Genomic DNA, 26,236 nt, shown 5'->3' with positions numbered 1-26,236 from the left:
GCTGTGGCTCTGTTTGCGTCACCTCTGAGGTGTTTGTGAATGAGACGATGCTTTTGTTTCAAATACGCACAGAATGCATTCATTTCAGATCCACTCTCCATTCATGATGGGGAGCAGCGTTTGAGAAAAAGCTCACTCGAGTGGTCTCGCTGGGTGACGACATTAACTGTGTGCTTCTACTGCCCCCGTGTGACGGCACCGACGCGGCTCAGACGCACAGAGGCGCGACGCATCACACTCCCCAAAGTTTTAATAATATATCTTACAGCAGCACTTCTCCTCACAATCACAGGACGAGAAGAGAAGAAAAAAAATCAATTAGACCATAGCAGTTAGAGAGAGATGAATAGCAGCGAGCATTCTTGAAAATGACGTTCACAAATCTGTGTTTCATCTCCATCACAGAGTAACCTGCACTCCTCAAGGTTTCTGGCTGTATTATCAAGCATTCAACACGAGAGAAAAGACAGGACAGCTGTTCTCCTTCAGCGCCACACAAAGCAGGAACACAGACCACCACTGCACTCAGATCTGTGCAGGTAATTGTTGCCAACCAGCAGAGAGAGAGAGAGAGAAGCAGATCTTTCTTTGCCTTTTGCTGTTGCAGCGTCTTCAGAGATCATTGTGTGTGATATCGACTGCAGCAGGAGATTCTCTGTGCAAGTCATGAAACCAAAGAAAATCAAACCTGGTTATTTCAAAAAAAAATTAAAGTATGATCGTACGAATATTAAGGTCCAGTCAGAATGGATTCTCGTTAGCTGCTGTTAAATGGACAATATTTAAATGATTATAATTAGAGATGTAACTGTTCACATGGACGCTGAATAAAGTGATCTGATCAGCGTTTTTTCCTTATTTTAACAAAATATCAACTTTCACCCAAACATGCCTCGTTCCAGCCACAGAGAACATCTGACGAGTACATGAGAAACAACAGTTCAGCAGGAAAAACACAGACATGGAGGATTTATTGTTATTGGATTTATTCAAGATTATTTTATAAAAAGTTGCACATTAAATACAGACATTTTCATTTTCCAGTAAAAAAATCTCTTTTCTCTTTTCTGTAGTCGTCATAAAAGTAACATGGCACCCAAACAAAAGGCTTCACTCACTCACAGTAACGAGGAGACGCTTTCCAACATCGTGTCAGAAGTTTAAAAGGTTGGTTCACTCAAATTATAATAACACAAACAAAAACACACATTTTCTCAGTTTTCTCTCTTCAGTCATGCAAATAGGTTTTATATTATATTTGCCACAGTTTTGAGATCTGTGTCATCACACTGAACAACTGTCAGCTGGACCAAAGAAACTTTGACTCAAGTCAGAGAAAAATAGGAGACTCATAACCCCAGAACCTGCCTGAGAATCATCATGTTTTAAGTTTTCCTCAGTTTCAGGGTAACCCAGTAATACTTGTCTGTACCTCCATGAGTACACTGCAAACAGGAAGTGCTGATAGTGAATTCGGCTCACTTTAAACTTTGCCAATTTCAGAAACGGGGCTCAAGTTGTACAACAAGGAACAAATAAGTAGTATGACAGAGACTTCTGTTTCAATCCTGGTTCAACCATGCAGAGCGCTGAAAGGCATTTTTTCACCTCCTGTTTACAAATCAAATAGTGACAAAATCTGTTAAAAATATTTTTTTCAAGTTGCACTATGAGTAAACTGGGGTTTAGAGTCATCTCGACATTGTTTTTTGAATTTTTAATATGTTGTTTTTCAGTGCTGGAACCAACAAATAACACATGTATCTTCACCTCCTCTGTATCGAGATTGAATAACAGTTGCCTCAAAACCAAAGCAAATAAAACCATAATTCCAGCCGTGAGAAAACATTTTTTTGTGTGTAATTTAGGTGAACCAACCCTTTAAAACAAACGGATAAATTAAGTGTAAAGACAACAACATATGTACAGATGGTCTCTGTTGGCCTGAGTCTCATGTGGAGTTGATTTGTGAGGAGGAACTGCTGCTGCCGGAGCTCTTGGTCTTCTGCCCTCTGGTGGCGCTGGGCTGCCGCTGCACTCTCTGGCTGGAGGCCTCCCGGCTCTTCTCACTGTGGCTCGCTCCAGCTTTACTGCGCACTGCTGACACAAAGCAGGAAAACACGCAGAGGTAAAGACCAGCGGTCAGTTTCTATGGTTGCTGCTTCTCATGCTCCAAACATGAAAAATGGAAACGGGCCATGAGAAGGGAAAGATACAGATGAAGGACAGCATTCATAAACAGAAGAAGACCTGGTGTCAGACTTACCTGCTTTTAATTACAGTTTACAGCTCTGCACACACGACTGAAGCAAGAACCATAAAGTGACTAGAAAGAGCTTTTAACTACGATGAACTCATCATTCAGAGTCTCAAGAGACAGTTAATACAGGCTGCGCCTGAAAGAAGAAATAAATTCTTCCTCTTACGAATGAAAAGTTTAATTAAGAAGTCATAAAACCTTTTTTTTCTTCATTCAATACTCTCCAAGGTTTTGCTTCTGCAGCCTCACTTGGTCGAGTATGACCAGTAGATAATGACATTTCTGACATTTTTTTTGCCAGTTTGCTGACTTTATCTCTACTCGTGCTACTGTGACACTACGTTTTAGCATTTATTAATATCCTCTAACTGTCTTTTATATCAAACCAAACACATCTGAATTCAGTACAGTCAGTGGTTTTGCTTTTACAGCCTCACTTAGTCTCTATCATCAGTAGCTAACATTAGCTAAAGTTAGCAAACTTAAAATGCACACTGCTGACGTTATGATTCTTCTCTACTCGTGCTGCTGTTACACTGTGTTTCAGCTTTAACCATCGTTAACTGTCTGTTAAAGGTCCAATCTGTGAGATAGTTGATTTTTGAGTCACACTATACCACACACACACACATGCATGACACACACATGCATGCACATAGCTTCATAGTAAAGAACAGAGGTTCCACTCTGCATAACCATGAAATGAGGGAGAATGTAGCTGAATGCAAGCAAGTGGACAGATGGAGGTGTAGGATGAAGTGCAGCAGAGGGGACCTTGAGCGTGAGGAGAGTTAGCGTCTTGGGGGCCGTAGACCACAATCTTAGTGCTGACCCTGGTGGCTCTAGGGCCAGACGCTGAGGGGGGAGCTGCAGGAGGCTTAGGGCTCTTTCCAGAGACCAAAGAGTCCTCTTCTTCACAGACGAAAATGAATTCAAGGGGGATAGAGAAGAAATTAGACAGGACTGAGACGTGCACACAGTGAAGATCAGCTTCTATCATCTACTGTATGTCCTTGGTCTTCAGTTCACCTCCATCTGAGAGCCCAAACCTCACCATGGGGTGGAGTGAAGAGTTAGTGAGGGGGTTCATGTGGTGCATGGTGCAGGAAAGAACCTCTGCCACAGTCTTAACTGGAGGAATGTGAATATTTCACATGCTTTAAAAGGGATGTGTGAATCACAGAGCACAGAGAGAATACTGAGAGCAGACTGAAGTCAGTCAGAGAAAAGAGAAGAACATTTTAAAAATTCTCAAAGTCGTCTTCCTCTCTACACTTTGATCTAAAAACCTGGGAGCCTGTGCTCTGCAGACCTTGAGCTCTTTGCCCTTTCACTCTGCAGAAAGGAAACACACAAACACACAAACACACACACACACACACACACACACACACACACACACACACACACACACACACACAAGACACAAACCCTCATTCTGCCATAGTTTGTTTTATCTGCTGCGTTTCCACATCTTGTAACCAAACATTTCAGAACTTTGACTCAGCCAGCCGACGGGGTTTATTTGATGCAGCGTTCCAGGTGAGAAGTGTTATTTGGCCAAATGAATGCAAAAGTCACAGTGTTGCACATCGTTGGTGTAGCAGGTCGAGCAATGTTCTCACACCAGATATTTTCCCTCATCACTGCAGAAAAATGTATAAAGCACTCAAACGCCTCAACAGAATGCATTTATTATTCAAACTTGTGTAATTAAAGGGACAGTTCATCCCAGAAACAAAAATAGAACATTTGAAAAACTCAACAGCGATGTCAGTTTCCAGAAATCACGACCCTGTTACTGAAGATAATCCTCAGCTTGGTCAAGGAGGATGCCATTAATGTTTACATCCAACGCTTCTTTCTGCGCAGTTATACGGTTGGTCGGTGGAGTTTGGTGGAAAGAAAATAATAATGTTTTTGGCGCTTTGAGCTCCACAAGCTGGTTCCATCATATTGCAGAGAAGGCAGACATCTCCAAAACTCTGCAACTTACATCCAAACAATCTAGATGGATAAATAACACTACAGGTGAGAGGAAAAATAAGTTATCTTTGATTTCAGTCAAAACGTCTGTTTTGAGAAAGTCTGCTGCTGCGACGCAAAGTCACGTGAGAGGCGGCATGACTTCACCAGCCTCTGAGCCAGCGTGGGAGTTTTTTGGATTCTGTAAATTTTCCATCGACATTGTGAGAATATTGTTATTGTGAGTTATTTTGGCCCTAATGTGCTTTTCCTGAAAAAATTCAATGTACGCAGGTAGAAAAGTCTAATGACTCTCCGAACCTTTAAAAGTATGACGTGATGACAAACTGTGCTTCTAGCTTCTTCTCTTGAATCGGGATGTTTGCAGGTTTACTTTATGTGATGTGGATTCTTTGTGTAATTTGAACTCAACACACAGCACATCCCCTGCAGGAGTCTTCACGGGTTTCACCTGATAAACCTTTTTCACAGCAGATAATCTGACAAGTCACAGCAGGAAGGATCAGAGCTGTGAATAACAAGATGAAAGACCATTTAGCTGCTTCTGATTCAGAGTCCTGATATTGTGCGTGTTCGCTTACTGTCACTCTGTCAGGGGACACCTGAACACAACATTACCGACATTAATGTTATTAATGTTCCACCTCTGCTGGGACTGTATGTATATCTGTGATTTAAATCTCATTGTTGGCGCTGCAGACACTAACCTCTGGCCTCTGTCGGTGCTGTGGGGATGCTGCTGGTCGTGTGGGAGGCGGTTGAAGACTCGACGCCGCCGCAGCTCTCAGCTACCCTCTGACCTGCACACATCGCCTTCAGAGTCTGGAAGACTGCTTGAGGAGCCACGTTCATCTTTAACAGGTCCACTATGATCCTGGGAGGGCAGGAAGAGGACGAGGAAGAACGTGAGATCTGAGTTTCAGTCACATTTCTACAAGTGTGGAAGAACTACTGAGATCTTTCATTGAAGTACAAAATACCAATACAACAATGTAAAAGTGCTCTACTACAAGTAAAAGACCTGAATTCAAAATCAAACTTGAGTAGAAGTTTTGTTCGCTAAATGTGCTTGAAGATTCAAAAATATAAGCACTCGTTCTGCAGAAAAATGGCTCCTGTAACTTATTACATTGTTAATACTGATGCATCATTGTTTAAGCAGCATTTTACAGTTGAGCGGCTCGTGTGGGGCTATTTCTAACTGCTTTATACACAGTTAGCTAGTTAAGTCCACTAGTCCAGAGGGTCGAGCCCCTCCTGAAAAAATGAGGCTAAATCTGAGAAGTCTTGAGATTATTTATGGGGCAGAAAAGAACAAAAAAGTAAAGTTCATTAAGACAAATATTCTTCTTCCAACGTGTTACTCATCATTCCCATTAGAAGGTTTAGATGCAATTTCGTAAAATGTTTTTTTTTTTCTTTAAGTAGAAAAATGTAAAAAGTCCTCTTGGAGGAGGACCCCAAAATCCTCCGCCAAATACACACCACTAATAATAATTAGAATAACTTTTAAGCCATTTGTAGCAACTTCCATGTATTAAACACGTTTTTAATGGTCATATGTAGGCACCATGTAGTTAGAGAAGAAATTCAAACTGAGAATTTTAATATTTACAATATTAATGAGGTAATTATACAAACTCAGAAATGTTTATTTGTTCCATCAGTGAATAAACAAGCTGCTCTCAGAGGAAAAGAAGGTCCCAGAACACTGTTTGAAGCTAGAAAGGTGGCAGGGTCCACCACATATAAACAAAGTAAAACAGTATAAATTGTGTTGTCCTTTAAGGTCAGTTTGTTTATTCAGTTTATTCAGCCAATGAAGATCTTTCTCTTCTCATTAACATTTCTTCAACAAAACTACAGAGTGCTCCTTTAAAACAAAGCAAAAGCAGGAAACTCTGGAAGACAAGATAACAAAATAACAACTCGACAGCTGAGTCAAACACAAGGAAGCTCAGAACAAGGAGACAGTTTGACAAGAAGGCAAATAAAACACAAAATATCTATTAATGAATACAAGTAAAAGGAATAAAAGCGATAAAAACAGGCAAAATCACGTAAAGCAGTGCAGATAAAAAGAATAAAGACAAGAAGACGACATCACATCAGAGGAATTACAAACAGATGACGAACAGTGAAAAGAATAAGAGGATAAAAAGACGACGATGACACAAACGCCGGTCGACAGAAGTGAGTTTTAGAAGATATTTAAAGGAAGAGTCTGACTGTGAAGCCTCGTCTCCTCAGGTGGGTTGCTCTAAAGTCGAGGCGTCCTGATGACAAAAGCCTTTTATTGTATTTGTGCCTCCCTCTGATTGTCCATCAAGACGTTTTTAACCGGTTAAACTCTTTACGGTGATTAATCGATTAATGCTTCATCATTAACATCCACAGTTTTAACCCTAATGTGATCATAGCTTCCAGCTGTGTTTCCATCAGAGGTGTAGTGGAGGAGAAGCACAGAGCAGCATGCAACTCTGAACACAGTACTCGAGTACATGTACTCAGTTACATTCCCTCACTGCAGGCTGGTTGCATCTTGCACTTACTTGAAGACCTCCTGGTCCACGGTGATGCCCGCAGCCTGGGTCAGCTCGAACAGCTCCGTCTCTTCAGCACTCAGCACTTTCTTCTTCTTTATCGCGTATTTCTGCACGTTACTGGTGACCACCAGGGCGGGGGAGTCCGGGGCGGAGGGCGCCGTCTGCTGCGGCGGCTGAGACATCACTGACACCTGAGAGGACACCTGAGAGGACACCTGAGGGGACACCTGAGAGGACACCTGAGGGGACACCTGAGGGGACACCTGGGAGGACACCTGGGAGGACACCTGAGAGGACACCTGGGAGGACACCTGGGAGGACACCTGAGAGGACGGGGACGAATCAGAAGACATGAGCTACATTTAAGCTAACTCCAGTTAAGCTAACGTTACCCGCCAACAGTGATCCGAGCTCCTCAACTACACAACAGGACGCACACTGACTCACAAACACAGCAGGACACACACTGACTCACATACAACACGTTAATTATCTGTTAAGTATTATTAAAACCACACAAACAAACCGTTAAGTCGGCTGCGATGAGCGTTTGGAGAGGATCGTTAACCACAACAGCTCGGGACAGGCGAGGCGCGCCAAAAATACGTCATCGCTATGAGACAAACTGTGCCGTCCCATGGGATTTGTAGTCTGCGAGGGTATTTTCCTTCTACAAGCAGAAACAGAAGGTATGCTGAAAATAAACCACATATACAGCGATTATAGTAGTAATAAGACATTGTAATGAAACATTACATGGACTGAAGAACTATAAAGCACTAAAAACATTAGAAACTTGTAAATATCCAAGTATTTTTCTTTAATTATTGCGTGAGACGTGATACTCCTATGTATATTTATTTATTATGTATTTTTTGTATATTTTTGTTTGTGTTTTTTTCTGTTACTAGTACTAACACCACTCTGTAAAAATACCTTGAAAAAAAAATGACACTTTAGGGTGAAACACTGGTACCAGCTCATATTCTTGGCTGTTGAAATAGTTAAAATTACATTTAAAGTACATTGCATTTAAAATAAACAGTTTTTAGAAGGGAAAGGAGCAAATTCTGGCATCTCTGAATTAATTTTCATGTATACCTCATGGCTTAAATTTGTACTTAAATAAATGTACTTTGTTACTACATCCCTGTACATTCCAGTACTCAGTTTTATATCATTGCACTTTTTGTCCCATTGTTATTTGTTCAGCTTTGCAGCCTAGGCTTTGGTTGAAAAGACTTAACCTAACCCTTATTATTTAGCAAAAACAACACAACCATTTATATAACTGCAGAATAAATACAGTTATATGTTCACTAATGTATATATTAAATGGTTGAATAGCTTAAAATATTGTACAAATCTTTGATTTAAGGCCTGATAGTCGTAAAATGCATTAAAACTATGTGATTCCTCAGAGTTTCTGGATTATTCTCGATCCCTCAGCTTTATGACACGACAATACAAAGATATTCAAATGAATTAAGTATTATTTTGTGTGTTTTCTGTCTTAATCTCGCAGGCCTAAAATGTTAACGTGTATTGTGGCATCTATTTGATCCTATAAACCGTCTGAGTTAGCTAAAACTTGCTTGGTGGCACTGCGCATGCGCTTCGAAGCAGGAACTACATTACATGACAATGTTTCTTGCTGTCTGCGGGAGGCAGAGGACGTATGTCACACTTTCGGTATCGTATCAATAAACAACATCTTGTGACACGATGTTGTCACCAGCTCATCGCATTCTTAGCGAATAAACAAACACAGAAGGCGACGGAACGGTATCGTATGCTAACGCGACCCTATAGAGCGAAACCGGAAGTACTCGTGGGATTGTCCTCTCGCACCTGCTCAGTCCTCTGCGCTGACGTCCAAGAATGGCCGCTGCTGCAGCAGGAATAAACAAGCAGGGCGCCGTAGCGACGATGGAGCCGTGTGTCCGCCACGGGAGAGGAGCTCACGGAAACACGGTGAAGGTTGTTAGATTGTCACTTGAACCCACAGCTCAGACTCATCGTGTTCGCAGCGGACACGTCGTTTGGCTCGTGTGCTCGGGGTGTCGGCAGCAGCTAGCTGAGCTGCTGATTTTGGGGCGAACGCTGCTGCTGCGTTGGCGTCGGTGACACTGGGTGGCAGACGGTCGTCTCCATTCTGAGGAGCTGCGTGTGAAAGTTGTGTCAGAGGAGGGTTGTTGCGCACTTACATATTTCATAATGAACGTAGCTGCGTTTATACCACAGCTGGTGTGTGTCTGCAGCGCGCTAACAGCTCAGCTGATGGTTTGTCATCGCTGCGCTTTGCTGTGACTGCAGCTGAGCTCAGATTTTAAAAGTAGCTGCGCTCAAGTTAAAACCAGCTTCTGTTAACATTACATAGATGTAATAATATTTTGTTTAAAGACCAGGAGACCATCTGAAATACTGTGAGTCAAGGTGACTGCACCTCCCTCTGAGATATTCATGGATCTTAATCTGATTGGCTCCCAGCAGAGCATCCATCTGCATTAAATCACACAAACTGTGAAATCAGTGCCAGTTTTTTAATATCTCATCAGTGGCTGTCACAGACTGTGTGTTTCTGAGGTTCATCAGGTGTGTGTGTTCATTCCCAGGTGTTGGAGTGTGGTGTGTGTGAGGACGTCTTCTCCCTCCAGGGGGACAAGGTCCCTCGTCTGCTGCTCTGTGGTCACACGGTGTGCCACGACTGTCTGACCCGGCTGCCCCTCCACGGCCGAGCAGTCCGCTGCCCCTTCGACAGACAGGTCACTGAGCTGGGTGAGTCAGAGGATCACCACAGGAACATCTCCTCACGCTCCTGTGGGTAATATAAGATGAGATAGAGGGGATTGTTGTGCAGCAGTTGCAACACAAAGCAGAAGTGCAAATTCATTTTTAAAGGTCAAGTCTGATTGTACCAGTCTGACATGTGTGAGGTGACATGTGTCTCTACCTGGAGATGGTGTGGATGATCTGTGGTGCATCTGGCCTCGAATTGTCATCCTGTTGTGTTAAACCAGCAGAGACTCTGACGACATCATCATCCAGGGACTTTAGAGAATTTTGAATGAATGAAACTGCAGCTACAAACTCCCTGCCTCAGAAGTTAGAGTATTTAGTCCTTCAGGATGTCGTTTACTCTGTTTTGAATTTGAATTTGAATTCTTCACCTTCATTTTGTCTGAGAGTGTCGTCTTTGGTTTGGACAGAGGGAAACAGAGGGAAACACAATTTCAATTCTCTGTATGTCTTGTACATATTGCAGTTTTGACAATAAAGTCGACTTTGAACTTTGAACTTTTTGTAACACGTGTGTTCAGGGGACTCTGGCGTTTGGGGTCTGAAGAAGAACTTTGCTCTGCTGGAACTGTTGGAGCGGCTCCAGAATGGAGCAACCAACCAGTCGGGGATGGCGGAGGACGCCCTGAAAGGCATGGGAGAAGTAAGACGCCTGTGGTTTTACTCTTTTGTAAAGTCCCGCTCACTCCTGCTGCACCTTAAATTCACATCTCTTCTCCTCAACCAGTGTATCATTCGCTGTGACGAGGACGAGAGCCACACGGCCTCCATGTACTGCACCGTGTGTGCCACCCACCTGTGTGCCGAGTGCTCCCAGCTCACCCACTCCACTCGCACGCTGGCAAAACACCGCCGGGTGCCGCTGGCCGACAAGCCTCACGAGAAGACCCTGTGCCCGCAGCATCAGGTCCACGCCATCGAGTTCGTCTGCCTGGAGGAGGCGTGTCAGTCCGGCCCGCTCATGTGCTGCGTGTGCAAGGAGTACGGCAAGCACCAGGGACATAAGGTAGTGACATTAGTTACAGTAAGCAGTATCCTCGTCCAAACAGACGCACTCATGAATCCCCCAACTCTCTCTCTCTCCAGCATGCTGTTCTTGAGACTGAAGCCAATCAGATCCGTGCATCCATCCTGGACATGGCCCACTGCATCCGCAGCTTCACCGACGAAGTGTCCGAGTACTCGAGGAAGCTGGTGGGCATCGTGCAGCAGATCGAGGGCGGGGAGCAGATCGTGGAGGACGGGGTCGGCATGGCACACACTGAACATGTAAGTCAGGACTTCTGGTCAGCTGAAACATGAACGATGGTGCTTTTGTTCTGATTACAGCAACAGTTCACCCAATGATGACTTCATTATCTCCTCACCCCCATGCTGATGCAAGTTTCCACAAACTTGTTGAGGAGAATGCTGCAACTCTGTTTTACCGTGAAGCTCCAGAAATGTTTTGCGGACTACGTAACTTCACCTGACTTTCCATCAGCATGGAGGAAGGAGATGATGGCTGAAGTTTAACAATAATTCTCCGTGTCTTCATCAGGTTCCCGGCACAGCAGAGAGCGCACGTTCCTGTGTGCGAGCTTACTTCGCAGACCTCCACGAGACTCTGTGCCGGCAGGAGGAGATGGCACTGAGCGTGGTGGACGCCCACGTCAGGGAGAGGCTGATCTGGCTGAGGCAGCAGCAGGAGGACATGACCATCCTGCTGTCTCAGGTCTCCACCGCCTGCCTGCACTGTGAGAAAACCCTCCAGCAGGTAGGAGACAGACACAGACACAGAAAGATCCTCCAGTATCTACACACACACACACACACACACACACACACACACACACACACTACATGTTGTTTCTTTCCTGCTGCAGGACGACTGCAGAGTCGTGCTGGCAAAGCAGGAGATCAACTGTTTGCTGGAGACGCTTCAGAAGCAGCAGCACCAGTTCACAGAGCTGGCGGATCACATTCAGCTGGACGCCGGCATCCCCGTCACCTTCACTAAGGTACACTCTGTCCTCACTCTCAGCTGTGACTGCATCTGTCACTGATGGAGAGATCGGGTTTTCTGAAATGTGTTCTCGTTTCAGGACAACCGGGTCCACATCGGTCCGAAGATGGAGATCCGCGTGGTCACTCTGGGGCTGGATGGAGCTGGAAAAACCACCATCCTCTTCAAACTGAAGCAGGATGAGTTCATGCAGCCCATCCCCACCATCGGTACGACATTTACAGAGTGATCAGCTGACACACAGGAACACACCTCTCTGCTGTATTCTGTTAAATTATGTTCAATCTTTTTTTTTTTTAAAGGTTTCAACGTGGAGACAGTCGAATATAAGAACTTGAAATTCACAATCTGGGATGTGGGAGGAAAACATAAACTCAGACCGCTCTGGAAACACTATTATCTCAACACTCAAGGTATCGACGAGTTTACACGCTGTGAATATCTGTTTATATTGTCTAAATGTTACACCGGTGTATGCAGCGTACAGTGTGTTAATCTCACACAGCGTAGTGTGAGATTAAACTTTCTGTTGATTTTTGACACAGTGTATTTAAGTGTATTTAAAGGAGCAGTCTGTAGTTTTGTAGAATAAATATTAATGAGCAGAGAAAGATCTTTTTTTCTGCCTAAACAAACTAAATCACCAAACTCTCTTTGTGTTCATGACTGAATAAACTGAATAAACAAAATGACCTTAAAAGGACAACACAATTTATACTGTTTTACTTTGTTTATATGTGGCGGACCCTGCCACCTTTCTAGCTTCAAACAGTGTTCTTGGACCTTATTTTCCTCTGAGAGCAGCTTGTTTATTCACTGATGGAACAAATACAAATTTCTGAGTTTGTATTATTACCTCATTAATATTGTAAATATTAAAATTCTGAGTTTGATTTTCTGCTACAAAACTACGTAGTGCCCCTTTAACGTCAACATGTACTTGAATTTATTTCAACATGTTTTTTAATCGTTTTTTTGTCATTTTTGAGGATTTTGCAGCATCATGTCACCTCTCTCCTGTAACTCGTGTGTGTGTGTGTGTGTGTGTGTGTGTGTGTGTGTGTGTGTGTGTGTGTGTGTGTGTGTGTGTGTGTGTGTGTGTGTGTGTGTGTGTGTGCGCGCAGCGGTGGTGTTTGTGATTGACAGCTGCCACAGGGACCGACTGATGGAGGCTCACAGTGAACTGGCCAAACTACTGACGGAGAAGGAGCTGAGAGACGCCCTGCTGCTCATCTTTGCAAACAAACAGGTACTAAAAGAATAATAATAACACCTGAAACAACCTGAAACGACCTCATCTGAGCTCACACAGAGTTGATCATCTGTTTGCAGGATGTTCCCGGTGCCGTGTCTGTGGAGGAGATGACGGAGCTGCTGAGTCTACACAAGCTGTGCTGTGGGAGGAGCTGGCACATTCAGGGCTGCGACGCCCGCAGCGGGATGGGTCTCCACGAGGGGCTGGACTGGCTCTCCAGACAGCTGGTGGCTGCTGGCGTCCTGGACGTAGCTTAGACGTCACCTCCCTCTACATCGCTGTCCTGGTCTGACTCTCCCCCCCGCCCCCAGCCCCCCATCACCACTTCCAAACACTAACTTTTAAGACGAGACTGCGGCTTTAAGCCCGCCCTCCTCATCTTTCCTTCTTTGCGCACCATTGTGAGCAAAGAAAACAAAGATGTAAATACTTTCTCTAAACCTTAAAGTCTGTCCTCACTCTCAGCCTCCCTCTGAAACATAAAGTCACCGGCCACAAAACCTGAGTTAGGATTACAACAGCTCCCATCCTGCTTTATTTCTAAGGCGCTGTTCAGACCTGGTATTAACATCCATCCTGAGTGATCCGATCACAGGTGTGAGTGCCCTAAAGATGCATTGAGGACGCGTTTGAGATCCAATCACTCAGACCACATTCAGAGGCAGTCTGGGCCACATGTGAAGGACCGCCGACTCAACTGAAGTCCTCTGTGAACCAAGAAGAAGAGGCCAACAACAGGTGGAAAGGATTGTCTGATCACCACGTGCTTCACTGTCACAGGTGTCCGGGAACACACGTCAGCTGATCCTGAGAACTGAGTGAGGAGAAACATCATCGCCATCATAATGAAGTTGTGAAAGAAGACAACATTTAATTGACAGTAAACGTGTCAAATTTAGACAACTTCTCTGTCGCCTGCAGAGAAAGTCCCCAGACTCCCTTTTAAAAATTGCGCAATTTAGTGAGTTGTTGAGTTCGGAGAAACTTTCTGAATGTTGTGAATCACCGTCTCTGACAGATTCTTAATTATTCGGGCCTTCTTGTAAATTCGGCAAATGTCATACATGAAGTTATTCTTTGTGTAAAAAAATGTCGTAGCCGTTTGTCCCAGTGATGTTCGTGTTTATTAGCATATAGAGCAACGAAGTGAGATCTGATCGCAGGTCCTCTATTGAGACACATCTTAATGTCAGGTGTGAACTGACGGACTTAAAGCTGTCCACTTGTGATCGATCACTCAGGAGGGACGATGATACCAGGTCTGATCAGCCTCTAAGGCAGCTCACCACAGCCTAACACATCGCTTACTCCAGTTTTTCTTTTCAAGAGACGAGCTGTTTATCCACAGTGAGTTCACTTCAGTCCGGTCAATGTTTAAAATGCTCCTCCTCCCTGCCAGAGTGGACTGTGTCTTCTATCTCACGTTATTCATCATAACCACCACTATATGTGACAGTAACCTTAACTAAATGCAGAGTAGTCTGTATTGTAACAGTAGTATAATTTACGTATCTTCTGTTGATAACACACAAAATAATCCTGAGAAATAACTTCAAGACGCTTTCAGCTGAACTGCAGGTGAGATGAGACAGAAACGTTCACTCTGGTTTCACTTCCAGTGGCTTCAGATGGTCAGATGTTCAGATTTTGGCTGTTTTCTCACTTGGCCTTCGCATCTAATGTAAGCAGCAATAGCAGTCGATGTTTCATGGGGTCTTTAAATTATGTGTTACGTTTTTTTTTTAAGTGTGCTATGAACCTATTTAATGCCACAGCTGGTCTTGAAATGGTGCACCGGTCGGGTTTTGGTTTGAATGTAGTGTTTTCTGTTACAGAACAAACTGTTTACTGAACTTATTTATGAGCGGGAACACGGACGTTACTTTGATACGAGGCGTTCGGGGGGATATTCAGAGTCTTCACGCACCGATTCTGCCTCCGTGTTGTGGAGTGTCTTGTGTGAAATGCACTCGTTTGCTGCCTCACGACCAGTTTTCATTTGGAAGCAAAATTAACTATCTGCTGTATCTTAATAGACTCTGAATATTAATCTCAGTGCAAAACAACATGTCTGGTGAACATCTTGGTATTTAAGCATCTCACAAAGTCCCGTCTGTCTGTCCGGAGTGCAGGTCCACTGTTAATCAGCAGCCTTCAGTCATAACGTAATGTGAAACTTAGTGAAGCATTAAACCTAACACTGACACTTGTCTTGTTATTACGGAACTGTCATTTGATTTGATCTTTATTCATTGCTATGTAATGTTTACTACTTGTATCTATGTATAAAAAAGACAAATAAAAAAAAAATGCACGTGTGAACAGCCTTTCTACATAGTTTGTGAGAACATTTCCATTTTGTTTTTGAAACGTAGAAGCACAACGCGCGTCAGAACCTTTGTTACCAGTGGACTTGATGATGGCTTTTTGTAAATTATTCATAATGTGATGCTGTAAAATAAACATATTGACCTTATTTGTCTGACTAGGAGCTTTTTTTCTTTGAGGTCATTTGTTGCTGCTGCTTTGCAATCTGCAGGTTGTTCAGAAATAAACTGAAACTCATCTTAATCCAAAACTAACATAAGTCTTCCTGCAGTAAGTAGGCGATTTTAGGGGGTGGGGTGCCATCCCTGCATCCATCCGAGTGGCAGGGGGGGTTATTAAGTGATATATATCTATTTTTTTTCTGATCCTTTGCCATCTACAGGTTGATCAAAATAAATTAAAAACTCCAACGAACAAATCATTTTTCTTACAGGAAGTGGGCGATTTGAGGGGGAGATGCCACCCCCCTTTTTAGTGGCCAAAATCAGCAGCCTGACTGTGTGTTGATAAATTCATATAGTGTATTAGCAGATGTCTTGTGCCTTTTTTTCTATATACTCTGTAGTGTCGTCGTCATGTTCGAAGTGAAAAGAGTAAAGAGCGAGAGGATCACAGACACACTTCTCTGATCATTCAGTAGCGTCTGTGCTGCTGAAAACACCCCAGACTGATCTGCCTCTGTAACTACATATATCAGAGGAGACAGGACCACAGATACAGTTTGAACTGCAGGTTTGGTCCATCCTCCTGTTTAACATTAACAAATCACCCACTAACTCCAGTCATACTCAAAGCATTCTTTAATTAGTCATCTGGTAAAAAAAAACTGTACATGACATGGAGAAGACAGAGGATCACTTTATGGTGATGTTGATGATGCTGATGTCTTCGTACGGTTTGTCAGTCTTGGGGTTGACTTTGACGTTGGAGATCCTCTGGACGACCTCCATGCCTTTCGTACACCGTCCGAACACTGTGTGCTTGTTGTCGAGCCAAGGCTGCGGAGAGAAAGAGGCAGGACATGAAACCGTTAAAATCACAAATAACGAGATACTTTAAGCCTGTTTTCAGGCTTTGAATCCGTCACATTGCTGGATTTGTCTATTAAAGCCACTTCTGTGTCAGTCACAGCTGTTCTCAGACATCACAGGACCTGTATAGAAATATTTGGCATCTGGTGGAACAGCTGGAGAACCTCTGATTAACATTTCTTCCCCAAAACCACAGACTGCACCTTTAACTTGTTATATCTAATTTGTTTTATGTGTAAAAGTAAAGTTAAATCACAGATTTTTGGATCTGCGCTTTATTTTTTGCTCAGAAAACGTAAGTAGGCTGATTATTTCCAACCTTCACACGGAGCCAGCGAGCTGTTTCCTGTTTCCATCTAGTCTTTATGCTAAGCTAACCGGCTGTAGCTTCACATTTACTGTACAGAGATGAGAGTGCTATAGATATTCTCATTTAACTCTCAGCGTGGACGCAAATAGGAGTATTAACCAAAATGTCAAACTCTCTTTCAGTAACAAATGTTTTATTGTGCTCTTCAAACGCAGATTACGACATGTATTCAACCTCTCAGTTCAGACTCGTGTTGTGAGCACGTCTAGTTGAGTTTGCGAGCCGCTAATGAAGACACTTACAGTCGGTACAACGGTGACGAAAAACTGCGAGCCGTTGGTGCCGGGGCCTCCGTTGGCCATGCTGAGCGTGTACGGGCGGTCGTGTCTCAGCGTGGCGTGGAACTCGTCCTCAAACTCTCCGCCCCAGATGCTCTCTCCTCCCATGCCTGTGCCTGTGGGGTCTCCTGTCTGAATCATGAAGCCCTGCACACAGAACGATGTAGACAGAGTCAGACGGATGATCCTTGGTTGATTCCGTCTTACAAACCAGAAAAGAAAAACCCACCTTGATCACTCTGTGGAATATATGATTGTTGTAGTAGCCGTTCCTGCTGTGGACACAGAAGTTCTCCACAGTTTTGGGGCATCTGAGAACGACGGAGAGAAGAACTGGTTATATGTTGTTCAGTGTGAATGAGACGTCTGAACAAAGACGTGATATTCTGTAAACTCACTCTACGGGGAACAGCTTGATGTGGATGTCTCCCATGGTGGTGTGGATGATGGCGCTGTCGGACACTCTCTTGGGGCCCTCGGCCTGCGTGGCGGCCATCACTTCCTCCTTCGAGGGCTTCTCGTTAAAGATGTCTCTGTCCGAGTCTGCGCTCTTTGTGTCCTCTGGTTCCCTCTTTGAAAACTTAAGTTAAAAAGAATAGTGATGTATTAAAACAGAGCAGGAGGACAAAAACTTCAGCTGTATCATTTTAATATAGATGTCACGTTATCTCACATTGTAGAAGCGGTTCTTCTTGAACGCGGTGCAGAAGATGGTGGGGTCGGGCTCCAGGTTGTCTAAGGCAGGGTTGTCAGAGGCTTTCATCTCCACCGTGGGCGCCACCTGCATGGCCTTTGCGATGCCCTGGAACAGACTCAGCTGGACCACACGGATGTTCTCCAACTTCCCGAGGATCCGCACACATCTGGGAAGTAAAGCCAAGGCACATTTAATTAGTGGTAGTGTAGATGAAATCATTTTAATTAGACAGAAACGTTGCTGATTTTCAACCAGCTTTGTATCACTACAGTTCTGTTAGTAGATGAAAATGAACAATTTTAAACTTCTCTCCATTTTGCCTGCACAGAGCCAAAGCCCTGCAAAAAACATCCATAACATGTCTCTGGGAAATTGTGATAAGCATTGTTAGTAATACCACAGGGAAACAGTGGGAGGGGGGAAAGTTGAAGTGGTTTGTCTCCGCTTTAATGAGCGTGAGGATGTGGAAAACTAAACAACTTCCTGAGTAAAAAACCCTGAAGCACACCACCTGTCTCCCCCTTCATGTGAACGTACCTGTTGGTTTCCACGTTGATGACCTTGATGCCCAGCATGGTGCCGTAGAGCACGAAGTGTCCGGTCTCATCAAAGATGATATTTGTCAGTCGGATCCCGTCCACCTTCTCCAGTTCTCTCTCCACAGCCATCCGCCTCCCGAACTCCATGTCGGGCAGCTGCTGCCTCATCTGCTGCAGCTCTGTGAACATCTGACATATAGAACAGCTGTCATTAGGATGTGAATAAGCCACATCATTAACACGGCTCCAGGATGAAGGATGTGAGAACTTACCGTTAACGACTCATCAAACACTCTCATCAGTTTTCCTGTCAGGAAGCGGAAGATTCTGACTTTCCTGTCAGAAGCAATGGTGGCCATTTTCTTCCCGTCAGAAGAAAAGGTGAGACTCGTGGGATAGGTTTTGTGTTTTGCAAATTCATACAAGTCCGTGTCCGTTTTGTATTCCCAGTGCACATTCTTGGGGAACCTGAATTCAGTTGGGAGGCCAGTCCAGTACTCCAGCATTCCCGCTTTGTCGGCAGAGACGATGACTCTAAATGTTGGATTCAGGCTGATATTGGTCAGTGGTGAGGAGTGCATCTTGTCAAAGATGTGAAGAGGCTCGTTGCTTCCCCGCCCGTCATAGACAAAGATCTTCCCTGTGGACTTTTCCGAGCAGGCCACCGTGGAAATGGCATCCCTGGGATTGTAGATCCACTCACTCTGGCCGGGATGAAAGCTGCACAAAAAACATCCCGTTACATTTTCTGCTCCCCATGTGCACAAATCTCACAAGAACAATAATTACTTTGTAATTGTGACTCACCCCAACTTGAGCATATTGATCATGTCAAAGTTGACAACATCGAACACTTTCATGGCCTGATCGTCACCAACGGAACAGAAAAGAGCCCCTTCAGAACTCACTGCGATGCTTTCAATCACACCTGCAGAAAATGCGAGAACAATGTCAGGACTCATCGCAGCAGCACATGTTATAACTGAGTATATGATGCACTGTGCGTGCAGAGAAGTCAGCATATTGTTCCTTCTTGCTTCATGTTATTTAAGTGGAGACTACAGGAAAACAGTAACATAGACCAGACTCTCCAGTTTTATTCCTCTCTATATTCTGAAGGTAGTGTCTCCCCTTAAGATAGAACAATAGATAGATAGATAGATAGATAGATAGATAGTAAATGCCAGGTAATACATTCAGTGCATACCTAGATGACTTCGGAAGTGTTTGACAAACTCTATCCCCTCCTCTTCCTTCTTCTTCCAAAACTTCACATGTCCGTCTTGGCTGGCTGTGATAATGAAGTCGGTCCTGAAATTAAATAAACATTTACTTTCATAATAATAATAATAATACAGTCACGTCAAGTCGCAATAAGTACAATATGATGTAATCATCATTTCTTTTCAGCCAATACCTGCTTCTCCTGGCCAATACAGATAATAGTACTGATGATTTCACATTTCTACATTTCAAAACTTAAATCATAACCTGTAGTTTAAGCACACCTGAAGGTAAACATGAGGAAGAGATCCCTCTTCATCACAGGTACATAAAAGCAATCACACCTTCTTATAACATCCTGTTGTTTCACAGACTGGATACTGAAAAATCACTTACTTGGAACAGACTATGTGTGTGATGACGTCTCTGTGCATGTAGCTCCGCTCGTACATGGCAGCTGAGGGCAGGTTGTCCAGGTAGACTCGCTCAAATTCGAGTACTGAGAAACAAAACAAACACATCCGGGAGTTAGCGGGAGTTTGGTTAGCATGGTTAGCATCGTTTAGCAGGAGTTGCAGGAGAACGACAGTGTGGCTGAGTATCTCGCTGCTGGGAGCTAACCTTTCCTCTTCTTGGCCGTCGAAGCTTCGCTTGGCATGGGTCCGACCCATTCATCCTCCTCTCCGTCCCCACCTTCAGCCGGATCATCTTCTGCTTTTCGCTTAAGCTCCACATTGTTTTCAGAGTCCGCCATTGCTGCCGATCTTCCGTGTGGTCCTTTCGGGATTACGGTACTTCCGTTCAACGCCTGCACTTCTGAATTCTCTCCTCCTGGTTTTAACTCTAACTCATTAATATCCAGCCATATTTTCGTGAAACCAATAAATTATTTGCTCCGTCAATTTCTCTGACGAGTTTGTTTACGACTGGTTATACGTTAAGCAATAAAAACGGGCTGTTTAGTCGTTATAAACACAAATAAAGGAGCAAGAACGTCAAATGCTTTAAATATTTTTATACATGAATCAGCGTCGATACAACAGTATAATTAGTGTTTTATAAAGATGTCTATATTAGATTTTTACCATTCAAATTGAAGTATTTAAAGCAGGTTAGCTGCAGTGGAACAAAATCACTGTGTTGTTTCCGGGGGGGTGTTGTCATGGAACACTTGGGTCAAACCAAAACTCAACAGTAGGGGGGTGTGGACGATAACACTTGGTATTGTTCTGTCACCAGCACGTTTACAGATTGACAATCATAAAAAAGATGATTTATGCGATTTAATACGAAAACAAATGAGCTCATTCAAATGTTATTTATCAAATAAATACATAAATAAACAATGTTTTTATTGAGGATCCCCCCCACGTACTCGGAAGTAAACACGCTCACATGTATTGCCAAGATGGCTGTTGATACAAAAGTACGATTTTTGTCGGTTGTAAAGCAAAACAATTAAACATTATCTTCTGTTTTAAATTTTTAATTACCAGACGGTGTAAAATACACAGTTTTCTTGCTGCAGCGACGAACAAAACGGCAGAATGAGTAATATTTACATTCAAGAGCCGCCAACAAATGGAAAGGTGAGCGAGGCTTATTGCATTTTTAACTTCCACTTCATCCTTTCAAACAACTCTCCTCTGCTTTTACAGTTTATAACTTTAACGAGTTAGAAAGATTAAATTATGATAAAATCACTGATGCCGTTCATTGTACGTCCTGTAGCTAACGTTGACTGTGTCAGACCGAATGTTAGGGGGTGGAGAACATTGTGCTCACCTTTCTGGATGTACATGTGAACATGTGGTTATAATTTATATTTTAATGTTCTACTTTCTGATCTTTTCTTCTCAGGTGCTGTTGAAGACCTCAGCAGGTGACATTGACATTGAGTTGTGGTCCAAAGAGGCTCCAAAAGCATGCAGGAACTTTGTGCAGCTGTGCATGGAAGGTAAACCTGATGAACCCAACCTGTCCTCTCAGTGGTGGCAGGTCTGCTTTTGTACCAGAGCTGCAACAAAGTCAACTAACTGTCAGCTGTTAAATGATTCACTGGCTGTTTTTGATAATCAATAAATCTGTTTGAGTCATTTTTAAGAAAAACAGTAAAAAATCTCTGATTCCAGCTTGTTAAATGTGAATATTTTCTGGTTTATTTTCTCTATGCTGACATTTTATAGACCAAACAACTGAGAAAATAATCAACAGTGAAAATGGATCCGAGTTGAAGAACTATTTTGTTCTTCACAATACATTTCTGCATCCATGTTGAGATTCATGAGGAAGTCTGCCTCTAATGACCACTTTGAAACAGGAGATGTTTAAAATAATCATAATAAATGTTGATTCTTTAAGTTTTCTGGGGTGCCCTTTAATTTTAATTCTCTGGTATGATAGTGCTAGTAATTTAAATGAATGCATTACCAAATTATCCCCTATATTATATTCTAAAATTACATTAAAATATGTATTTATCACACTGATGTGAGGGTGCAACAGTTGGGGCATCATTCATTTCTTTAAAGAAAGCCACTGTGATTTAAAATATGGATTAATACTTAATGTTAAAATGTAATATTTCATTACATTACAGTTTTGGTTACACGCTTTAGATAGTAGTCTGACAAATTTGTATTTTTTTTCCTAATAATTCTCTCAGCAAGCCCGAGGTTGTAGCTGATCACATGCCTGGTTTGATGATCCATCCATGACATCATTACATAAAAATTTAATATGGAAGAAATTAATAGATAATTTTTTTCTCAAACACAGCTTTGGTTACTTCACTTTTGGCATTTATTGTCAGTAATTCTTTATTTTACGGATCTATAAATTTCCTGGAATCCACTAATAATTTTAATAATATAATAACATGTAATTTGGTATTAATTATGGGGAAAATAATGTTGTTAAAAGAAAAGCTACATTTAAATTCAGTATTGATTAATCAGTGAATTATTAGATGCTTTATTATCCTCTAATGTTGACTTTAATGCTCGCCTGCAGACAAATGAGCAGCTGGGCACCGACTGAAACACCAACAATGAACTGCAGTTAAATAGTTGGATGTCTACCAACTGAATACTGTCTCTATTTTCTTTGTAATTACTCCCAATTTGCAGTTATTTCCAGGAAACTCCTTGGAAATTGTTCAGCAGTCTCTGACCTTATTGTCCAACATTTCTCTCTCCGCTAGGTTACTATGACGGCACGATATTTCACCGAGTGGTGCGTGAGTTCATTGTTCAGGGGGGAGATCCCACAGGGACGGGAACAGGTGGAGAGTCCATCTATGGCCGGCCGTTCAAGGTCAGACTGCTTCTCTGCTTCTGATTTAATCATTCTGTATAATAAATGTTAAAACTAACAACATTTTTAAGCACGAAGAATAAAAAGATCATCGTCTTTTTTTTTTACTTGCAGGATGAGTTTCACTCCAGACTGCGCTTCAATCGGAGAGGTTTGGTTGCCATGGCAAACGCCGGGCCGCACGATAACGGCAGTCAGTTCTTCTTCACTTTGGGACGTGCAGATGAACTCAACAATAAACACACCATATTCGGGAAGGTAAATATTTCTTCTGTGTGTTCAGGTCTATCTGGACCAGGACCTGATGTCTGACACAGGACTTTACTATCTGGAAGTTTCTCTTAATTCAGGGGTATAAGAACACTGGGATGAACTCACAGACAGAAACAGGAACATTCACATATGATGCACATACATATATATTTTTTTATATTTCCATTTTGTCTTTCTCTCTGTATATAGTTATATATTATAAAGCATATATCTTTATTTCATTTAATTTTATACTTTTAATTCTGTTTTCATTTTATTGATCTTTGATCTTCTATATTCTGTATTTACTTCCTTCTAACGATATAATTTCTCTGTGCCGTTACTTGCCTGTTCTTGAGCAACGAAACTGTAACATGACCCAATTTCTCCCATTGGATCAGTAACATAGCGTGAATCCGACTCTAATGTCTTCGTAAGCCTCTAAAAGGAAAAGTTATTAATTAAATAAGTTGAATAAAACCTGGTTTCCTCCATCCCGGATACTAAACGGGCGCTGCACCTGAGAGCAGTGTAGTGTTGTTAGCCTGCATCGATGAACCCACAGTGTACTTGACTATTTGTGATCTTGTCGCAGGTGACAGGAGACACAGTTTACAACATGCTCAGATTAGCAGAAGTTGAATGTGACGACGACGAAAGACCTTTGAATGCCCACAAGATCAAAACGGGCGAGGTATTTTCTTCTTCTTCTACTTTTATTACTTGCTTGACAACTCTTGTGGAATTTGGGTTTGTGATGTAAAACAAACCTTTCGTTTCCTCCAGGTGCTTCATTCTCCGTTCGATGACATCATACCTCGTGAATCAAAGAAAGCCAAGAAGGAAAAAGATAAAGAGGAGGGAAAGAAGTCCCAGTCAAAGGCCACGAAGTGAGTCCTCACACTTCACCTTCATCTTTCTGACTGGAACACTGGAAGGTTTCTTTTGTTTAGTTTCCTTCTTTATCATCTTTTATTGTTTCATGTAAACTTGATAACATCACAGCCACAAAACTGTGGAAAAACTTTGTTGCAAATATCCATCAATATACTTCATACGATACTTTAAATCAGCTTCACTAATCATCCAAGATTCTTCATGTGATTCCCATTAAAAAGGTTTTACTACAAGAAGCAGAGTAGAGCTTTCTGGCACAACTTCACCTTCCAAAGTGCACGGAGAAGAGAAAAAGTCAACACTTGCAGGATATAGAACAATTTTATTAGACTCGTTTCAACTCGTGGCCTTCATCAGGGTCATCTTCAGCCTCATTTGGTTACTGAGCTAAACTAATTATTTATTGCTACACAGCTTAATGTGTTTTCAGGATGAGTGTCGTTGTTTGATGCGTTTAATACAAACGGTGTGTTGATTTTTGTAGGAATTTCAGTCTGTTGTCGTTTGGAGAGGAAGCTGAGGAGGAAGAGGAGATGGTGAATCAAGTCAGCCAGGTACTGAAGCCTATAACGAGTCTCTCTGCAGCCTGCCAGTTAAATAGGGGTGAAATTATTATTATTATTATTTTTTTTTCTGTCTGTTCACTGTCAGACACAACAACGAATAGGGAGTATCTTGTTTATTGTTCCTGAAAAGTCATTATTTGGCCTCAGTTTCCACCAAGTCATATGATCACATAAATAAATCGTGAAGCTGAAAATGTAAGTACAATGTTTAGAGTGGAAAGTTTGTGTGCCTCACAAACTTTTGTCATATTTGGACTTGCGAATGTAAATTTTGGTTAATTAAAGATATTTGTAATAATGCTGAATTTAAATGATTTTCTATTAAACTGAAATTGAAAACGTTGTAAAATGTGGAAACAAAAATCAGTTTCATATTTCTGTTCTTTAGACGTTTAAGGGAAAAAGCAAAAGCAGCCACGACCTTCTGAAAGATGATCCCAGACTGAGCTCTGTTCCAGCAGTTGATAAGTACGTACAGTGACTAATTAATTAATAACGACACAATAACATCTTCTCCTACAAACATAATCCTTCTCTCTGTCCAACGTTAACCTGTTTTCTACTTAAAAGGAAAAGGAAGAAGGGGGCGTCAGGAGACCCAGCTGAGGTGAGTCAGACATGCTGTAAAAATGAAAAACAAAAGTCTGAAACAAAGTCGCTTTTCTCTGATTCTATTTTTTATCTGGTTCTTCCAGTCGGGCGATGAGGTTGAGGGTGATGTTGACGACGACGAGGATGCGGATGAAGAGTGCGACCCGGAGAAGAGAGAGAAGATGAGAGAGCTCATCAGTAAAAAGCTGCAGAAAGACAAAGGAGCAGAGAAAACGACGGAGCTCGACGAGGACGAGCGAGGGAAGAAGTCCAGCCGCAGGTACGACTGAACGATTCCGACACAACCGTAGTAGTCGGCTGGATTCTTGCCACATTACAGCTTCAGCAGGATCATGAAGTCGTTGTTTCTCTTGTAATATGGCGTAGCGACCTGGTGGGGGAGCTGTTGATCTGTGTAACACAAAGAAGTGATGAACCACTGAAGTTCGATGAGACGAGCTCAACTTTTATTTTTCTGACTAGCAGAGTTTATTAAAATCCACAGAGAGAGGAACAGTTTTAATTTAATGAGCTTTACTGGCATGAAAAGACAAAGTGAACAAATATTAATAACAGTAATAACCACATCGGTTATATAATAACTAATAATGATAAGTTTAGCTTTCTGAACAAACACAAACCTTAATAAAGAGGGCAATGTGATTCAGATATGACGGAAACGATCAAACAAACCAACAACAGCGGTTAATTATTTTATTATTTATTCACATCACTGAGTTCTGGCTGCATTTAATGGTTATTGTCGATCAATCTGAAGATTAATCTCATGATTTATTGGTTAATCATTAGTCGACTTCTACAGCGTCGTCTTCAAATGTATTTTGTTTCACTTACAATCCAAAAAATATCCCAAAATATTCCATCCACTGTCATATATGAAACAGCAAACCAGCATGTTCTCACATTTGAGAAGCTTGAATCTAGAAAAGTTTGGTTGTTTTTGCTTGAAAAATGACTTTAAGGATTAATCAATCATCAGAATAGTTACCAGTTGATCCGCTAATCGTTTCAGCTCCACACTGAGTCAATCTGGAAATATTACAACCACAAAAACACATTCAGAAGAAACGAGCATGATTCATGTAATATTCAGACCCTGTTAGGACTCAGACACACTAAGAACAATCATTAACATGTTTTAATTACTACCCCTCGGCAGGAAGTTAGTCTCTCCGCAGCAGTTTTTGTCTGTGACGAGCTCGTGGTTGGACCTCAGAAGCAGTTTGATGCACAGATTGATGTTCATCAGCCTGTAATTCAAAACATGTGCATCACT

At 42.3% G+C, this 26,236-nt stretch overlaps 4 protein-coding genes across 13 annotated transcripts in view; 2 read left to right on the top strand and 2 right to left on the bottom strand.

The window, feature by feature from the left end:
- Positions 1 to 969: 969 nt before the first annotated feature.
- On the bottom strand, positions 970 to 7,427 carry mzt2b (mitotic spindle organizing protein 2B). 8 transcript variants are annotated; one of them, XM_073477688.1, is made up of 5 exons: positions 7,319 to 7,427; positions 6,799 to 7,115; positions 4,954 to 5,120; positions 3,035 to 3,172; positions 970 to 2,097 (listed from the first exon to the last, which is right to left on the bottom strand). In XM_073477688.1, the coding sequence occupies exons 2-5, from the start codon at positions 6,972 to 6,974 to the stop codon at positions 1,952 to 1,954; spliced, it is 627 nt and encodes a 208-aa protein (XP_073333789.1). In that variant the 5' UTR covers positions 6,975 to 7,115; positions 7,319 to 7,427; the 3' UTR covers positions 970 to 1,951. The 8 variants fall into 8 exon arrangements, with proteins under 8 accessions (XP_073333789.1, XP_073333785.1, XP_073333786.1 ...); XM_073477684.1 differs by lacking the exon at positions 3,035 to 3,172 and having other exon boundaries at positions 970 to 2,100; positions 6,799 to 6,983; positions 7,068 to 7,115; positions 7,319 to 7,415; XM_073477685.1 differs by lacking the exon at positions 3,035 to 3,172 and having other exon boundaries at positions 970 to 2,100; positions 6,799 to 6,983; positions 7,068 to 7,103; positions 7,319 to 7,410.
- A 1,238-nt stretch (positions 7,428 to 8,665) lies between these two features.
- On the top strand, positions 8,666 to 15,327 carry trim23 (tripartite motif containing 23). 3 transcript variants are annotated; one of them, XM_073477677.1, is made up of 11 exons: positions 8,666 to 8,772; positions 9,408 to 9,570; positions 10,113 to 10,234; positions 10,319 to 10,597; positions 10,678 to 10,860; positions 11,132 to 11,347; positions 11,457 to 11,591; positions 11,676 to 11,805; positions 11,899 to 12,009; positions 12,721 to 12,845; positions 12,929 to 15,327. In XM_073477677.1, the coding sequence occupies exons 1-11, from the start codon at positions 8,674 to 8,676 to the stop codon at positions 13,106 to 13,108; spliced, it is 1,743 nt and encodes a 580-aa protein (XP_073333778.1). In that variant the 5' UTR covers positions 8,666 to 8,673; the 3' UTR covers positions 13,109 to 15,327. The 3 variants fall into 3 exon arrangements, with proteins under 3 accessions (XP_073333778.1, XP_073333780.1, XP_073333779.1); XM_073477679.1 differs by having other exon boundaries at positions 8,682 to 8,766; positions 10,319 to 10,600; XM_073477678.1 differs by having other exon boundaries at positions 8,682 to 8,772; positions 10,319 to 10,600.
- Positions 15,328 to 15,961: 634 nt separating this feature from the next.
- ppwd1 (peptidylprolyl isomerase domain and WD repeat containing 1) lies at positions 15,962 to 20,100 on the bottom strand. Its single transcript, XM_073477830.1, has 11 exons — positions 19,940 to 20,100; positions 19,715 to 19,817; positions 19,302 to 19,405; positions 18,902 to 19,022; positions 18,367 to 18,814; positions 18,093 to 18,283; positions 17,532 to 17,721; positions 17,257 to 17,438; positions 17,088 to 17,169; positions 16,823 to 17,005; positions 15,962 to 16,177 (listed from the first exon to the last, which is right to left on the bottom strand). The coding sequence occupies exons 1-11, from the start codon at positions 20,070 to 20,072 to the stop codon at positions 16,034 to 16,036; spliced, it is 1,881 nt and encodes a 626-aa protein (XP_073333931.1). The 5' UTR covers positions 20,073 to 20,100; the 3' UTR covers positions 15,962 to 16,033.
- Positions 20,101 to 20,717: 617 nt separating this feature from the next.
- The window catches only part of cwc27 (CWC27 spliceosome associated cyclophilin), a 29,434-nt gene continuing 23,915 nt past the window's right edge, over positions 20,718 to 26,236 (top strand). The window contains exons 1-10 of the mRNA XM_073478700.1: positions 20,718 to 20,907; positions 21,179 to 21,275; positions 22,521 to 22,633; positions 22,748 to 22,891; positions 23,481 to 23,579; positions 23,672 to 23,775; positions 24,267 to 24,336; positions 24,737 to 24,816; positions 24,919 to 24,955; positions 25,044 to 25,219. Coding sequence (XP_073334801.1) covers positions 20,866 to 20,907; positions 21,179 to 21,275; positions 22,521 to 22,633; positions 22,748 to 22,891; positions 23,481 to 23,579; positions 23,672 to 23,775; positions 24,267 to 24,336; positions 24,737 to 24,816; positions 24,919 to 24,955; positions 25,044 to 25,219 — 962 coding nt within the window. The 5' untranslated portion in view covers positions 20,718 to 20,865. The remainder of the gene's footprint in view (positions 20,908 to 21,178; positions 21,276 to 22,520; positions 22,634 to 22,747; positions 22,892 to 23,480; positions 23,580 to 23,671; positions 23,776 to 24,266; positions 24,337 to 24,736; positions 24,817 to 24,918; positions 24,956 to 25,043; positions 25,220 to 26,236) is intronic.

Source organism: Pagrus major, chromosome 12, assembly GCF_040436345.1.
Source record: "Pagrus major chromosome 12, Pma_NU_1.0".
NCBI classification, from domain to species: Eukaryota; Metazoa; Chordata; class Actinopteri; order Spariformes; family Sparidae; genus Pagrus; species Pagrus major.
The sequence above is the reverse complement of the archived record's forward strand: the minus strand, read 5'-3'. Positions and strand labels throughout refer to the sequence as shown.

Excerpts from the sequence above, each read along its gene's own strand:
- mzt2b (XM_073477688.1), bottom strand. The coding sequence starts at position 6,974 with ATGTCTCAGCCGCCGCAGCAGACGGCGCCCTCCGCCCCGGACTCCCCC. Across the intron at positions 3,173-4,953 it reads AGCACCGACAGAGGCCAGAG|AAGAGGACTCTTTGGTCTCT; the intron begins GTTAGTGTCTGC and ends TCGTCTGTGAAG. Across the intron at positions 2,098-3,034 it reads TAACTCTCCTCACGCTCAAG|TGCGCAGTAAAGCTGGAGCG; the intron begins GTCCCCTCTGCT and ends TTGTGTCAGCAG.
- trim23 (XM_073477677.1), top strand. The coding sequence starts at position 8,674 with ATGGCCGCTGCTGCAGCAGGAATAAACAAGCAGGGCGCCGTAGCGACG. Across the intron at positions 9,571-10,112 it reads CAGACAGGTCACTGAGCTGG|GGGACTCTGGCGTTTGGGGT; the intron begins GTGAGTCAGAGG and ends ACGTGTGTTCAG. Across the intron at positions 10,861-11,131 it reads GCATGGCACACACTGAACAT|GTTCCCGGCACAGCAGAGAG; the intron begins GTAAGTCAGGAC and ends TGTCTTCATCAG.
- ppwd1 (XM_073477830.1), bottom strand. The coding sequence starts at position 20,072 with ATGGCGGACTCTGAAAACAATGTGGAGCTTAAGCGAAAAGCAGAAGAT. Across the intron at positions 17,439-17,531 it reads AGAAGAACCGCTTCTACAAT|TTTTCAAAGAGGGAACCAGA; the intron begins GTGAGATAACGT and ends TTTTAACTTAAG. Across the intron at positions 17,170-17,256 it reads ATCAAGCTGTTCCCCGTAGA|ATGCCCCAAAACTGTGGAGA; the intron begins GTGAGTTTACAG and ends CGTCGTTCTCAG.